At 33.9% G+C, this 16,663-nt stretch overlaps 8 protein-coding genes across 8 annotated transcripts; 3 read left to right on the top strand and 5 right to left on the bottom strand.

Annotated features, from left to right (window-relative positions):
- Positions 1-146: 146 nt before the first annotated feature.
- rfc3 (replication factor C subunit) lies at positions 147-1,471 on the bottom strand (the record flags this gene model as incomplete). Its single annotated transcript, XM_004351783.1, has 4 exons — positions 147-257; positions 326-700; positions 781-1,269; positions 1,388-1,471. 4 exons carry the CDS (start codon positions 1,469-1,471, stop codon positions 147-149), a joined length of 1,059 nt encoding a protein of 352 aa, XP_004351835.1.
- Positions 1,472-3,936: 2,465 nt separating this feature from the next.
- DFA_09938 (uncharacterized protein) lies at positions 3,937-4,225 on the top strand (the record flags this gene model as incomplete). The annotated part of the gene is made up of 2 exons (XM_004351782.1): positions 3,937-3,949; positions 4,041-4,225. 2 exons carry the CDS (start codon positions 3,937-3,939, stop codon positions 4,223-4,225), a joined length of 198 nt encoding a protein of 65 aa, XP_004351834.1.
- A 184-nt stretch (positions 4,226-4,409) lies between these two features.
- DFA_09937 (uncharacterized protein) lies at positions 4,410-4,644 on the bottom strand (the record flags this gene model as incomplete). Its single annotated transcript, XM_004351781.1, is given in 2 exon segments — positions 4,410-4,589; positions 4,609-4,644. 2 exon segments carry the CDS (start codon positions 4,642-4,644, stop codon positions 4,410-4,412), a joined length of 216 nt encoding a protein of 71 aa, XP_004351833.1.
- Positions 4,645-4,780: 136 nt separating this feature from the next.
- DFA_09936 (uncharacterized protein) lies at positions 4,781-8,260 on the top strand (the record flags this gene model as incomplete). The annotated part of the gene is made up of 5 exons (XM_004351780.1): positions 4,781-5,280; positions 5,367-5,452; positions 5,686-5,750; positions 6,565-7,325; positions 7,753-8,260. 5 exons carry the CDS (start codon positions 4,781-4,783, stop codon positions 8,258-8,260), a joined length of 1,920 nt encoding a protein of 639 aa, XP_004351832.1.
- Positions 8,261-8,328: 68 nt separating this feature from the next.
- On the bottom strand, positions 8,329-10,306 carry DFA_09935 (uncharacterized protein; the record flags this gene model as incomplete). Its single annotated transcript, XM_004351779.1, has 4 exons — positions 8,329-8,757; positions 8,857-9,290; positions 9,363-9,626; positions 9,694-10,306. The coding sequence occupies 4 exons, from the start codon at positions 10,304-10,306 to the stop codon at positions 8,329-8,331; spliced, it is 1,740 nt and encodes a 579-aa protein (XP_004351831.1).
- Positions 10,307-10,525: 219 nt separating this feature from the next.
- Positions 10,526-11,227, bottom strand: DFA_09934 (uncharacterized protein; the record flags this gene model as incomplete). The annotated part of the gene is made up of 1 exon (XM_004351778.1): positions 10,526-11,227. The coding sequence occupies one exon, from the start codon at positions 11,225-11,227 to the stop codon at positions 10,526-10,528; it is 702 nt and encodes a 233-aa protein (XP_004351830.1).
- Positions 11,228-11,506: 279 nt separating this feature from the next.
- On the bottom strand, positions 11,507-11,899 carry DFA_09933 (uncharacterized protein; the record flags this gene model as incomplete). The annotated part of the gene is made up of 2 exons (XM_004351777.1): positions 11,507-11,630; positions 11,712-11,899. 2 exons carry the CDS (start codon positions 11,897-11,899, stop codon positions 11,507-11,509), a joined length of 312 nt encoding a protein of 103 aa, XP_004351829.1.
- A 597-nt stretch (positions 11,900-12,496) lies between these two features.
- On the top strand, positions 12,497-14,871 carry DFA_09932 (uncharacterized protein; the record flags this gene model as incomplete). Its single annotated transcript, XM_004351776.1, has 2 exons — positions 12,497-13,538; positions 13,634-14,871. 2 exons carry the CDS (start codon positions 12,497-12,499, stop codon positions 14,869-14,871), a joined length of 2,280 nt encoding a protein of 759 aa, XP_004351828.1.
- Positions 14,872-16,663: the final 1,792 nt, after the last annotated feature.

Genomic DNA, 16,663 nt, shown 5'->3' with positions numbered 1-16,663 from the left:
TATACATACTACTTATTTATAAAACAACAAAGATTTCTCAAATAATAGTAATAATAAGTTTCTTTTTAATTAGAATAAATGAAAAATTAATTATTTATTCCTCTTGTTGTTGATGATGATTAATAATAATAATAATATTATTATTATTATTGAGCTACAAATGGTTCAGAATTAAATTTCTTATAACAACTCATAAATTTAGCAATGAATGCTTCTAAATGAAATATTGGTTTTGTTCCAATTTGTATACGATGTTCCTAAATAATTGCACAATATTAGTATTTGTTGTTGTTGTTGTTTTAATTAATTCATTTTATACACATACATAAAAAGCAGCCCAATGAATAGTTTCACATTTAAGGGAATTATCAATACTATCCAATAGTTCAAGAGTTAGAGTTTTAATGATGAGTTCGGGTGGAATACAATGACCAATGAGTTCGTAAAGTTTAGCTCTGACTGCCATCAACTTGGCAGGAGTTTGTTCCATAATGATGTCTCTTGCAATGACTTGAATATAATTTTCCCAATCCAACAATGGAACTCCTTCAACAAAGGGATATTGTTTTGCCTTTTTTGCTTCCAACATTAACAATGCATATCTTAGATTACCTTTTGCCTTTACTGCTATTTCCTCTGATATTTTCTTTGGCAATTCAAATTTCTCTTTTGTTGCTACTATATTTAAAACATTTTGTACCTAATAATATCAATATAGAAAGGTTGATCAATTAATACACCATATTACTTTGACATTTTCTAGTTTCTTTCTATACTTACATCAGCAATTGAAGGAGCAGGAACTCTAATACCAAGACATCTACTACGAATTGGATCAATTACTCTACTTGTACTATCACAACAAAGGATAAGTCTACAAGAGGCAGCATATTTTTCCATTGTACGACGAAGAGCATGTTGAGCATCCTTTGAAAGTTTATCGACTTCGTTGAGAATAACAATCTTGAAAGCACCAAACACTGACGAGTCGATAGGAGGTGATTGAGCAATCTCTTTGATGATACTCTGTACAATCAATCTGTCGTTGCTGCCAGCCTCACCAGCATTGATTTCTATATGATAGGGTGAACTGATCGTAGTCACCTGAAGATTCTTGTTGGTAGATGGATGTTTAAATGTACGATGATCAATCTTTAACTTTAGACAATTGGGTCCATACACCTCTTTAAGAATTGCCATAATCCTTGTCTTTTTACCTGCTCCCGATGGTCCATATACTAATAAATGAGGGAAATCTGATGATTTAATCTAAACAAAAAAAAGAAGGTTAGATAGGTTTAGTTAAATATTTATATATAGAGTTGTTTTTTAAAGTATATATATTTAAACAACAATGACAACTACAACAACAATAATAACAACATACCATATTCTTTAAATGAAGTGATAAATCAGGATGATAATCCATATGATCAAGTGAAGTTGGTTTATATTTATCTACCCATAACATTTTATATATATATATCTCTTTCTCTTTCTCTCGACTCTTGTCTAATATGTCTTCTTTTACTCTGTTATAGTATTGTTTATTGTATTGTGAGAATATCTTTCAATAATAGATCTTTATTGTTATTATTACTATGTTACTACGCTTATTGTAAAAAGAGTTAAAGATGGTGATTATTGTTCACATTTTCATTGGCGCCATAATTTTATGAGGAAATTCAAAATTATTCATACACCATTTTAATTATTGTACAGTAGTTAATAATCGATACGATGTAAATCTTACATCTAACAATATAACAACTAAATGAAAAGAGGATAGCTAGCAACACCACAAACTATTATTATTATTATTATTCGTTACAGTGTTAGTACCGGTATAGTATATATATATCTGAAAACGGATAGAATAAGATAAGATGGTTTCATCAATCACCACCCCCTAGCTCACTACCACTATCACTACTGAATCGCTATGATGATAATATATATGTTATGATATTTTAATTATCCGGTCATCGTCGTCGTCATCACATATATAACGTATGTTCTACCTTTTTAGTTTAAACCAATCAAATATTATAAAACAAGAGAGAAATGATGATTATGATGGATGGACATACTACGAGTACCGATCATTAATTTGATTTGGTAGTAGTGGTGGTGGTGGTGATTGCTCAAGAATTCAAGAAATAGGTACAATCACCTAAATTGAATATATGGGATGGATTGAATAGACACATCCGGATGTGGTAGTGCTGTCTGTCTGTGACATTGTTGTTAACAATAGCTTGCTGCTTTAGTCAAAACAACAACAGATTTATTTTAAAAATGATTCATTTATGGTTGAAATTGAATTGGGATTGGATTGGATTGGAGTGTGTGAAACACAAACAAACAAAAGAAGAGAGGAAAGGAAAGATCCAGAGATAGATTGGGTTGGATTGGCCGACAGATTAAAGATAGATTCATGAATTAATTCACATGAATGAGGGATATTGATTCTCAACAGTTTGGAATAATGAGAAAGAGTAATACTCCTATTCCTTCCCAAGTACTGGCATAGAATAGAGTAGAGAGAGAGTTGGTGGTTAGGTGTAGATAGATAGACCGATATATCGGTACTTTTAGCAAGTTGTCAATCATGATTCCATTTTATCACTTTTTTATCCACCTAAAGTCGGGCAGTGTGTACGACCAATGTCAACTCGACGTTGCAGCTGCAGCCGGCTGCTTCTTTTCTGGCTAAGCTGTATGTATTTATGTGTGTGTTGGTTAATTAGACGACATTGCCAAATATATAACAAATCGTTGATGCTAATTAATTACCCAACCACCCACCCACCCACCCACCATCACCACCTCATCAACATCATCACACTAAGTACATGACGCATACATGCATCGTCGTAATTCACCTATATCTATCTTTTGATCGATTAGTTGTAATTCAAACTATTCTCACTCACTCACCAACACAATATTCGGGTGTGTTTGTGTGTGGATTGGTCAATTGACAGCATTGGGTGTTTAAAAAAATGTAGTCACCAAACCCCACACACATATATAAATCGCACAGGAAGAAACAAAATACTGGAAAACAAGAAGTTTCTTCAGAGTGATATCACCTATCTATCTGCAGGCTGCATTGTTTCTACTCTTTCACTTACCACCCTCTAAAAAAGTAGTAACAATACCAATTCTCCGTCCGTGCTAGCTACTACTTTACTTGTAAGTGTGTGTTGTTGGTTGTGGTTGGTTGGTTGGATGGTTAACTAGGGTTATTCATGAATGGCATATAATAATAATATGGATAATTTATATCACCGTTGTAAATGTTTTGTTTAAAGAAACAACGATGTGTTGTAATGACACCAACACCAACCTCTCCTCTTCCACAAGCTTCACCCGGGTACTAATAGAGTAGAGTAGCATCATTTATTTTGAGATATTGATTGTGGATGCTATACATTTACCAAAGGTCAACTTATACATATTAATACACATCTCATCTAATTCATTTAACTGTCACCATATTAATTAGGTTGGTGCCAACTCCTCTCTCTCTCTCCCTCTTTCTCTTTCACCCAATTTGGCCGAATTTAAAACATTAGCTAGCACAATACCTGTGTTCTGAAAAATTGTATATTCGTGATGGTCACAAACTATTCCAACGTTGGAGGAGGGAGCTTGAACTGCATTGATCTTTTATTGGCGACACTATAAAAGCACGGACAATAATCATTCTATTCATTCAACAATCAAACAATCAATCAATCAACAAATAAAATATCAAACTCAAAGCAAAGCAACAGTTTTCGTACAATATAAAAAATTAGTAGTACTAGCAAATCAAATCATAAATTTAAATTAAAATTAAATTTATTCTACTCTAAAAATTAATTAATAAAATAATATTATTTCCATCTTTTTCAAATTTAAACCAAAAACTCTCTCGCAATTTTAAAAATGTCCATCTATGGTAAATATCAATTAAATAATAATAATAATAATAATTTCTCAATCCAATTAATATATATTAATATTAATATTTTATATTTTTTTACTTTTAGCTACTTTATCAAGATTAGGTTCATCATCTGACCTCAAGGCAAATATTTCAAGCATGTCCAATACTAGTTATGCTCAACACGAACATTTAAGCCAAAGTGCCAACATTGTCGTTTGTAATGCTCAAGCCCCACAAGGAGCCAACACTACCCAATTTGCCAGAAAATACTGGCTCCCAATGTACTAAACAAAGAAATTGGAACAGTGTGACTCGAAATGTATCAGTAGTCCTATGATGACAGTATCGATACAACATACATATGTGTCGACACATGGTATATTTAGTCATTCAATATTCAAATTATATTGAATTAATATCCGGATCCTGCCATTACTATAATCTCTCTTCTTCCCTCCTCCCATCCATCCATTTAAAATAAACAATTCACGATCAACTTTGTATTATTAAGTTTTAAAAAATTAATCAATCTTACTACCAATTGTAGTAGCCAAGTATTATTATTATTAGTAGTAGTAGTAGTAGTAGTAGTAGTAGTAGTAGTAGTAGTAGTAGTAGTAGTAGTAGTAGTAGTAGTAGTAGTAGTAGTAGTCTTCTTCTTTTTTTTTTACATTATAATATATTGATATGGATATTAAATAATCCATTTTTGATTCGTTTTTTCGATCAGAAGCATACCACTTTTTGCAAAAGTAATTTCTTTCTTCGTCTTATCAAAATAAGTAGTAGTAGGGGGTGAAGAGAGAGAGAGAGAAAGAAGAGAGAGATCCAAAGTAACAATAAATGAAAAGATTCATTTGTAGTAGCAATACTACGTCGGCAATAGCAAATAACGATATTGCAAAGAATTTATTGTTCTTTTCACTTCAATCTTCTTCATTATATAATCATCAACACTGTAGTATCATTAATCAAAGATACTATTGTAATACTTCTTCTTCATCATCTTCTTCTTCATCGTCATCATCATCATCATCATCACCGTTATCATTATCATCAACAAATACTACTTCAAAGAACAACAAAGTAAATAATAATTATAATGAAAATTCACTATCATTTTTATTTCAAGGACCATCCTCTTCCTCTTCTCCATCATCATCATCACCGTTACCATCATCTAGAACATCATCTATATTCTCAAACATATTTTCAGGTGATAGAGATGAAATCACTACTGAAACTCTAGGTAAAATAACAAACAAAGATCTTTCCATTCGATATGAAATATTTGTTCAACGTATTATCAATGAAGATATGGACTTTATTGATATTCATAGATGGTAAGTAAAAAAACATATATCATTCCTTTCCTTTCCTTTCCTTTACTTTTTTGAATGAATCTCTAATATGTTTTGTTTTTTTCTAGGTTAAAAAGATTCTTAAAGGCAAATTCAAATTATAAAGGATTTGAAATATATGTTAATGGATTGTATGAAGCATTTATATCGCAAGGTGTATTGACATCACCCAAAGTTGTGCCACATCGTGACAAGATTATAATAGAGTTTATCATTTTCTTTTTGGAGAGTCAAAACATTGAGGCACTTGGCACAATGATTCGATCGTCTGCCAAATTCACTTATCTATGGTCTCCATCCATGTTGGAAAAGATAGTGACCTGCTATCTGTCACTGGGCAAACAAATCAAGCAAGAACAAACCGGTATATTGTTTGATTTCTTTGAGTTGCACAATATCAAAAAGAACAAGCATATCTTTCCAAAGGACGTGCAAAAGTGGATCATTACACAGTATTTGGAGCATGAAGAGCCCCAAAAGGCGGTCGACTATCTCAACTCTTCGATGCGATACACGGTCAGCAACATCCATCTGGTGATGACACTGTTGTTTGAGTACGACTATACCATGGTGGTTGTTAAGTTTATCGAAGAGTCTCTCACAGACACCAATGATTACATCCTGAGCAAAGACTTTCAGTTTTTCATCAGTTTGTTGGCCAGTCGCTCGGCCAACAGCGTGCGTGAGGTGTTGACGGCAGTGCACTCGAAAAACTTTGACGATGCATCGTATATACGATTCCTCGAGTCGGCCATCCACATTGTCTCCAAGTCGCGCTCTCACAACCTCACCAAAAACATCTACCAAGACTTTTTCCTCTCCAAGGGATACGCCATCACCGCCAAGATTGCCATCGACATGATCAACCTGGCCATCACACTCGACTATGATGGGCAGGTCAGCTATTGGTGGAAGGTGATCAAGACGATCGTAGTGACAGACCCCCAACTCACAGTGCACCAACAAAACTACATAAGCATCATGTCACCCACCTTTCAGCGTTTTCTCGAGTACCGCTCGAAAAAGCCACAAAGCGACATGCTACGTAGCATCAATGTCCAAAACATATCACATACCGTCATTATTGAGACCATTATGTACAATCGATTGATGGGCAACGAGAAAATATATGATTTCCTATTGTCTGGTCTCGGCCACTGCGAGCCACGTGCCATTTCATTTATTCTCAATCAATTGGCCGTGCATTATCTCAAGCTAGACTTGTACAGCCAGGCTTTGGAATGCCATCGCCTGCGACTCTACCAGTTCAACCTGCCACCCGACAATTACATCCCATCACTCTTTATCATCTACCATCAACCCCGTGTTGCCAACACCAAGGGATTCCCTGTCGAAGAGATTCAAATCAGAGGACGCACGAGTTCATCTAAAAGTTTGTTTTATGATGGTGGTGGTGATGATGATTTTGGAAATCCAAAAGATTATCCATTGGATCAGCAGCAGCAGCATCAGAATCAGCAACAGCAACAGCATCCAATCGGACAACAACAACAACAACAACACCAAAGAATATTTTTAAAAACTGATGAAAATAATAACAAGCCAATGGACATGATCGATAAAATGATTGAATCCAATTTGATACACTTTTGGTTTGACTATCGTAAACACTGTCGTGTTGACAGAAACAACATTTCTGTTCTCAGCGCTGCAGCCGCCGACTATCAAAACGATACAATGGAAGAACGTTTGTTGCACATGATCCGTGTGCCAAATCCACAACACGAGTGGGGCGAATTGGAACAAAAACTGGTCACCCATTACAAGGTTCTCAGAGACAGAGAGATACCTAGCAACTTGTCAATCATGAAAAACTCAATTACCAACAATGATTTGGATCATATTGAACAACTGGTATTACAAACAGAAACAACAAATAATATTATCGAAAATGCAGAAGCAACAACAACAGAGGAAGAATCATCGTCGACGACGACGACGACGACGACGACGACGATTAAATCATTCACAAAGTATCATTTCTTTTTAATGAACTTTATTGGAAAGTATGATAGACCACGATGCCGTAATTTGTTGATGAATAAATTACCAGTTTCATGGCGTATCGTTCTATTCCATCCCGACCTTTTCATCGATATCACCAACGAGGATCCAAACACTGCCATCCAATTTTACAAATCAATGGTCAGCGCCGACGTCATGCGCAGCTACTATGGAACGCTATCCAACCTGATGGCAGCGCTTTGCAAGAGCAACCGATTCGATCTGGCCCGACAGATCTTTGCAAAAAAATCAAGAATTTGCATCCGATCAAATGGTCGCGGTTGCATACGCACAAAGAGCCATGATTGAAAACAAGTACAATGGCAACGAACCACAGATCCTTTCAAATTATTTCATCAACAATACCACCATTTCCACTTTCCGTCTGTTCCACTTGATCGAAACCAAAAAATATGACAACGCCTATAGTTTCTATCAAAAGTCGTCTAAATCCATTGGACCCAAGGAACAAGCCGTCAAGTTGTTTTGTGCCACTCAGCCATTGACTGACAACCTACAGATAATCGACCAATTTTTAGACGACCACTCAGACAGCAAGAGAAAGGCAATATCAAACTATCAACCATATCTCATACAGTTGACCAAGTTGGGAAGAAAGGATCTCGTCCTTGGCATCTTTAAAAAGAATCAATCGACATTTGAAGCCATGCAACATGGATTGGCTCAAATCTTCCTTGAAGCTGCAGAATCGCCACAAGACATTATTGACATTTTCAAATGTTTCCGTCGTTCACAATCAATCTCTTCTGAAATTTATGATCGTATCACCAAAGCCAATCAAATCGTCAACGATCCCGCTGTAAAAGATCTTTTGGACTCCCTTATAGTTCGTCATACTCCAAAGGTTGATCCTTTTACAACTCTTCTTCCAGAATCTATAGATTATATTAAATCTTTATTTAATATTCAAGAATAAAAAGAAAACAGAAAAGAGAATGTATGCACTTTTTTTTTTTTGAATTACAAACCAACTTTCTTTTTGTTTTATTGATTAATTACAGAATTATTAGAGTTGCTAGTAATTGATAATTTTTCTTTTTTCTTTTGTTGTTGGTATTGTTTAATTAAAACATCACGTGGTGGTGATTTCTTGTCGGATTGAATGATGAGAGAGTCGGAATTAAAGATATCATTCTTTGAAATGACAAGGTAGGCAAAGAAGGACATGAAACCAACAACGTGCCCTCCCAACCAATAGGGTGAAAACTTTTCAATCTTTGGTAAAAGATAATACCATGGGTACAATGAATAGGCGCCAGCAAAGTAAAAGTAGAATTTGTCTTTGGTAGAATCCAATTTCTTCAACTCGTTATTATACCATGTTGTCATGGCTCCAACGAAAAATATTGGTACTGCTGCTGTAATCAATGATGTTTTAACTCCATTTGTTAAAATTGTCTTTAAATTAAATTTCTAAAAAAAAGAAAATAATAAAAAAAATTAATAAGTAAATGGCAACAAAAAAACGGTGTATATAGATTTACAAGAATAAATATTTCCATGTTTTCTTACATTTTGAATACTTTCAAAACAACCCCAAACAAAACCACCAGCACTTGTGTGAAGATATAATAACCAACCAGATTCAAATAATTGACGTTTGGTTGATAAGAGTGAATCGGCTTGAATGATGGTTTCTTCCTTGGCATAGGTCAACATTGATTGATATTCCTTTTCGGTGACCAAAAGATCATCATGGTTGGCAAGTTTCAAACAAGTGTGACTGATGACCAACAATGCAGTATGGAAGATTTGTTTGTGAAGCATTTTGTTTGCATTTAAAGTTTCCAATGCTGTAATGGCTCCATTGTTGGCCAAGATAACACGAGCATCTTCATTTCCAGCAATTCTACTAATGGCAACACCCAATGTCTTTTGAACATATGCTGGTAAGTATGGTGTAGTTGACATTTTAATAATTCTTGGTAATGTTGAATAATCTTGAACTATAAATATAGAAATATTGGTTAGAGACAGAAATAATAAATGATGATGATTGTAGTAATTTTTTAACATACTAAAAGTTGCAGAGTTTTCAATGATTCTGGCAGCATAGATATTGACTTCAATGTTTGCAAAGGTATCGATAATATCCAATAAATGGTTGATATTCTCTGGTTGAGCCATAAGTTTTCTCATTGTATTATTGCTTGAAGTACATTCAGAGAGTGATTGTAATCTAGTCTCAATGACTGATAATTCATCAGATGTTTGAATTTCCTTTAATATACGTGGTGCATGTTTTAAAAGATATTCAGTTTCATCATTTGATGACATGTAAACTAAATAAATAAAAGTATAAGTAATCATACAAATCAAGATACTTTTATATATTAATAATTAAATTACCTGCAAAACCCAATGAAAGAACACCAAAGACACCCAATGAAATTGCATTTCTTAACAACTTTGTCTTCCAATTTGGTTTACCATTGTTGTTGCCATTATTCTCGTTATTCTGTTGATCAAATTCAGCTTGATCGCTTGCCTCGTGAAATTGATTGGTTTTGTGAATCTGTGATGCCAATTGTTGATAGACTTGTTGTTTATTGGCTGTTGCTATATCTTCCTCTAGTTGTTTCTTTTTCAATTCGTTTTCATTATTAATGTTATTAATGTCTTTGTTTTCTTTATTACTGTTATTAATATCTTTATTAATGTTATTAATGTTATTATTATTATTAAGAGGAGGTGGTGTATTGGTGCTATTACTATTACTATTATTTGGTTTATTGTTATTATTATTATATTTGTTATTCTTTAGATCACCTCCTTTTTTGTGATGCTTTGAAGAGTAATATCTATTGCTATTGTTATCGATAATGATGGTTTGAAATAATGATGACGATTGTTGTTGACCATTGAATCGTTTCAAAGCATTGATACTATTACTATTGGTGCTATTGACCAATTTAGTAGTATAATTGCTACCTGATTTGAATAATATCTTTGATATATTCATTGCTTTGTTCTTGCTGCACGTAGATATGAATGAATGACAAAACAACAATCAAGCCTCTGCTCTGTCAGAGTCTGATCATCATGACGGTGATGACTTTTAAGACAAAAAAAGCGAAACAAATATTATTTTGGATATTCCAAGATCGAGTAGATACACAAATAAAAATAATGGATTATTGATTTATTGATTGGTTTCTAAAATATTCTTATTTCCTTTGATTTATTTAATATGTCTAACTTTGATAATATCATCACTAGTAGTACCATCAACACAAGTATAAATACTATTTGCTAAATAGGTATTGTCATATTGACATTTTGATGAAAGGTCATTGGTTGTACATTCCTTGTTACCACCTAAATTACATATTTGTTGCATTGGATTATTGGTAATTGGATCACAGTAAAAGGTTTCTCTTTGAGTGAAATTGACATCATAGGCTGTATTGTTGGTGTAGAATTGGGACCACAACATAGTCTCTGAACAACTTTGGTCTGACTTGTCAAAGAACCGACTGTATAGTGATGGTTGTCCCGATGAGGGAGGTGCAAGAGGTTCAGATTGGATAGAGGCAGACGAATAGAATAATCCATTGTCTGGGTCATTGATTTCATTGCTATAACATTGTCCAATATTGAGTGTTGTATCCTTTGTTGGGAATCTGGAACAATCGGCGTTGTAGAGATAATAGATTGGTGTAAATGCAGTGTTATCATTGTTTGGAACATATTTGATAGAATATTTATCACCGTATGGTAGACAAGTATTCAAGAGATAACTTGACCCTTGTCCAGATATAGACCCTGTACAATTTACACCACTAAAAGGTGTAAAACTGGCATAATACTGTGTTGTTGTTGTTGTACAATTGCCAACCAATATTAATAATGTTGATAAAATGATAGTTGTAATTATTTTCATTGTTGTGTTTGCTTGTTGTGAATAAAGTGAACTGATTAGAATTCATAAAGAGTTAAACTATTCATAGGAAGTGGCCACTTACCAACGGAAGAACAATCACTTTTGGTTGGTTCTTCTTCTTTTGATTTTTCTGTTTTAAACTTAAAAAAAAGAATATCTTTTCCTTGTTTGAATTCATCGAGAACGACAAGTTTTCCAAAGATGGGATGAGTTGCCCATAAACGATGTGATCGATCAATGTGTGACGTCATGATACTTTTACTTTTATTATTATTTACATTAATTCTTTCTACGCAAGCCTGCAATCATTGGCTCCTTTGTTTTAGGTGGTGGTTCTACAATGTTTGATTGTTTGATTTCGTCGTATCCAAATGTTGATATATCATCCTTTGCCATTAATCCCCTATAAACATTGAAAGAGATAAATAAATTAGCATCTCTCTCCTCCTATCGTCTATTCTATCTCTTTTGTCATTTCTCATACTTGTCCATTCTACATTGTAAATAAAATTTAGATAATTCAGCGCATTGTCTTGATTGATTCTGATTGCTTGCTAGACATTGAATGTATGCATTCATTGCCTCTGTACATTCTTTATCGTGATCTAATGGAAAGCTACCTTTATCTGGTGGTGTTGGTGCCTTCATTGCAGAGTTTCTTGCCATATTCATTTTTTGTTCTTTCTTTCTTTCTTTTAGTCTTGTTGTCTAGCTAGTCAACAAGATTATATTATAATAGATAGATAGAGTAGAGAGAGAGAGAGAGAGAGAGATAAGTAGTAATTAAAAGGTTGCTTAAAGCACTGTATAATATAATAGACGAAAAAAAAAGATTGATGACCGAATGAACGCGTAATGGTCAGATGACAAATTACAATGAAATTTAATCAAATTAAATTAATTTGTTGTTTGCTTCGCTTCACTTCACTACATAAATAATTAACATTAAGCTATATTAATCTGGTTCTTGTCCATGTTGCTTACAACACACACACACACATATATATATATATATATTGAGTACAAACAAATATAGACTGAATAATACTGTAATCACATGATATTTTGATGTTCCCCGAATTCTTTGATTAATAACAATAATTGGTTTTTAGTCACCAACCCAGACCCTAAAGTGTTTGCTTCCCTTTTTTTTTTATTACTATTTTTAAAAGATTGATAACACCACTCATTTAAATACAGATACAAGATATATCACACTCTCGATTTATATTAGATAGATAGATTGATAGATTGATAGATATCTCGAGAATGAGTGAACAACAACAAGAAGAAATAACAAATAATATTGATGGTAGTAGTGCAGAGCAGCAGGTTGTTGCTCCACTCGAGACTCTCATAGCTACTGTCGATGATACTACCACTACCACCACTAGTAGTACACCGGTTGATACAACAACATCATCATCAACAACAACAACAACTGTAGATAATAATAATAATAACAATGTAGAGATTCAAAAAAATGTAACTGGTGTTGATCAACCTCAACATCAAGAACAAGAGAAACAAGAACAACCACAAGCTCAACAACCCGAACAACAACAACAACCTACTGAACCTGTTCAACCAACTGAACCCGAACAATCTACACCACAAGTTCAACCAACTGCTGAACCTGTTCAACCTACCGAACAACAACAACCTGCACCACAAGTTCAACCAACTCCTGAGCCTGTTCAACCTGTACCACAAGTTCAACCAACTACAGAACCTGTTCAACCTACACAACAAGTTCAACCAACTACTGAACCTGTTCAAACAACGACAACAGCCGAACCAATTGAAGAAGTAGTAGATAAACAAAGAAAAACCAAATGTTCATTCCATACAAATGATTATTACAACTCATTTTGTAAGGATTGCCAAACACCTATCTGTCCACAATGTACATTATCACATAAACAACACAATATTCTCCCAACCATACCATTTGACGACTTTACCAACAAGTTGGCTGTCTTTTCAACATTGAATGTCGAAGCAAGCGACAGAGCACAAGACAAGGCACATTTACTCGAGTTGATGGCACAGCTAGAGGATAACAACAAATCATGTAAATTATTAATTCAAGAACGTTTCAAGGAATTCCAATTCCTCATCAAACAAAGAGAAATGAATTTGGAAAAAGAGATTCAAAAGGAATACGATGCCACCAAATTGGAACTTACCAAACGTCTAAATCTCATAGACAAGGATCTATCTCAAGTTCAAACACAATGGGATAAAAGTAAACCTTATCAACAATCAACTCCAACTGAATTATATGAAACAAATTTATTTGAAGTTTTAGGTAAAAATAAGAGAGAAAAGAAACAAAACATACATTATATTATTTATTACATGTATTCTAATAGTTATCTCTTTTTATTTTTATTTTATTTTTAGAACAATATTCATTATCAGATAAAAAAGTGAGACATATTCAAACATCTGATTATAATTTATTAAAACCAGTTGATGTACCGGTAAAGTTTGTTTTGGATATTGATCAATTGAAAAAGAAATCAATTGTTGATGAATTGTCTGGTTTGGGAACCATATCAACTGTCAAACAATCTACATTTAGACCAATTAAATTACAGCATCATCAACAAGAAGCACAATCACCATCGATTCTACCATACAAGGATGAATCGTCGTCCAATAATGCCGACAAGTCATCATCGAAAAAAGATAGAAAGTCATCAAAGTCGGATACACTAGACAACAACAACAGTCCATTGTCAACTGGTATTGGTAGTCCAAATTACAATAGTGGATCGGCAGCCAAATACATCTACTCTATTGGTGGTTGGAATGAGAATGGTACTGATTTGGGTACATGTCATAAATACATTGTTGAAAGCAACGAGTGGAAACTATTGAAATCGGTATCAACCGATGCTCTTCCATTTGTGTCGTCGTCGTGTGCATCCGATGGCAAGTACATCTATGTGTTTGGTGGCAACTATGAGATCAATACTTATCGTCGCTTCAACATTAACAAGCAGACGTGGGAGAAGCCTGAAAAGATGAACCGTGGTGGTGGAGGTATTGCCGCCCAGTTTGATGGCAAAAAACACATCTATATCTTTGGTGGCAAGGTGTTGGACGACTCCAAACCATATCACCAGATTGTACAGAGAATCGAGCGTTACAATGTCTCGACCAAGCAATTCTCGACGGTTGGATCCATGTCCAAGCACAAGTACTCTTGTTTTACCTGTTTTGACGGACGTTACATCTACCTTGTCGGTGGTCAAGTGGTCAATGGCCGTGCGTGCAAAGAGATTGAGCGATTCGATACTGTCGAACAAAAGTCGGCCATCTACGCCAGTCTTGGTGGCGGAGGCATGGTACAAGGCTGTGCACTCGATCCACAAGGCGAATGCATCTACTATATGACCCAAACCACATTTAAGCGATTCACCATCGCCACCAAGTTTATCCAAACGTTGGCCTTTCCACCACTCACTGAAACATCGTGTCGTCCAACACTAGTCTTTGACTCCAAGTCCAAGATCTTCCTCTTTGATCAAAACGACAACTTTTGTTTTGACCTTGCCACCTCCAAGTGGTCTAAATTCAACTTTAACAGAAAGTATTCTCTTTGTGGTCAAGGTTGTGTAGTTTCAAATTCTTAAAACAAACAAAACAAAACAATCTAAATCTAAATTAATTCCTCACATACAAATACATTACATTTTTAAAATCAAATCACACATATAACAACCATATTGTACCTACCTTCCTTTCCAAATCAAATGATCTTATGTTAAAACAAAAAATAATAAATAAAAAAAAAAAAAAAAAAGGTTATTTTAATTTGTTCCATCTTTTTATTTTATTGTATTATTAATAATCTTCTCTCTCGTTCGTTATAAGCATTGTTTTTGCTAGGTGGTAAAAGGATCTCTCAATCGTCTGACAGCGCCGCGATCTCTTTTGAAAAACCCAACCTTCAAAAAACCAATTTTTTTGTCAAAACATTTTTTTCAGTGAAAAACTTGAAGGCAGGTGATTATCATTGCTGTTGTTTTTTTATCATCGTTGTTATAAATCTATCATACTCTGAATCTTATTTATATATATATATATATTTATATATTCACTCACTTATTTGTATTAGTACCTTTGACCAACCATAAAGAATAGATAGTTTTTGGCAGAGAGATATAACAGGTAAGAAAGAAATAATAGTAGTAGTAGTGGTTGTGGTTGGAAGATCATGTGTTGGTCAAAAAGCAGGAGATGGGGATGTTACATGTGTTGGTTAACAAGTCAGAAGAAAAGATAATTAGTAATTTGTTTATTTGTTTATACATTACATTGCATTGCAATGAATGGATAACAATACATGGGTAGATCTATCTGTCTATCCATCTATCTATCCAACTATGGTGGTTTGGTAAAGAGATAGATAACCAATTTATTGTTATTGCCTTACCATCTCAACAACCCATTCCAAACCATCAACTGAACAAGAATGGTTTATTAATAGAATCACAGGTGATCAACAACAATAACTCACCCACCAATATTTGTGTGGTTCACCAATATTGAACCCACGCGTGCAAAGATAAGAAGAGGGTGGTGTTTGCGATATTTTCAGTACACTCTATATGATATAATATCAATCAATCAATCAATACCCTCCTCCTCTCCTTATATTATTATAATAACAATAGTGAAGAGGAAAGATTTAGATAAATTATTAATTGAAAAAGAGCAAGCAATAGAGGAAACAAAAATAACACAAAAGATTGATTCATTTACTTATTTTTGTTGCAACAAGTAAGAAGAAAAAGAACAAGAATCACACACAACCAACATTTAAAGATTCTTTGATCGAGTGCAGTAGTGATTACAGCAACAAGTGTTTTATATTTTATTTTATTTTTTACTGCACGACAAAAAACACATATTACAAAAGAGCAGGATTAAAAATAGATAGATAGACCAACACCAACACCAACAACAATTAAAAGTGGTTCGTTTGAAATTATAATAATCTAATTTTTTAAACAACACTACTACTGATCAATCATAAAAGTAGTAGTAGTAGTAGTAGTAGTCGTTATAGGTGGTGGTGGTTATTCCTTCCTCCTCCACCTCTTCCTCTCCTCTCGTTGTTGTTGTTGTTGTTGTTGTTGTTGGATTCATTCATTTTATAATCTTTTTTTTTTTTATTTGTGTATTAGAATCATTTAAACAAGAACAAATTTATCGTCCTTCCTTCCCTCCCTCCCTCTTCATTTCACATCTTTTAACAACCAACAACCAAAAAAAATTACTTACTTGTACTTTATATATAATTTCTTCACTTTAGATAGGAAAAAAAAAGCCTGGAGCTCCAAACTAAACCAAAATATTTCTATCCAACAAACCAAGCCAAAACAAAACAAAACTTATTTATTTAAATACCTTGTAACAATA

This window comes from Cavenderia fasciculata (genome assembly GCF_000203815.1).
Source record: "Cavenderia fasciculata unplaced genomic scaffold Scf_EU5ZYIE02H8LDV-5, whole genome shotgun sequence".
Taxonomy (NCBI): Eukaryota; Evosea; class Eumycetozoa; order Acytosteliales; family Cavenderiaceae; genus Cavenderia; species Cavenderia fasciculata.
This window is presented reverse-complemented; position numbering and strand designations above follow the sequence as displayed.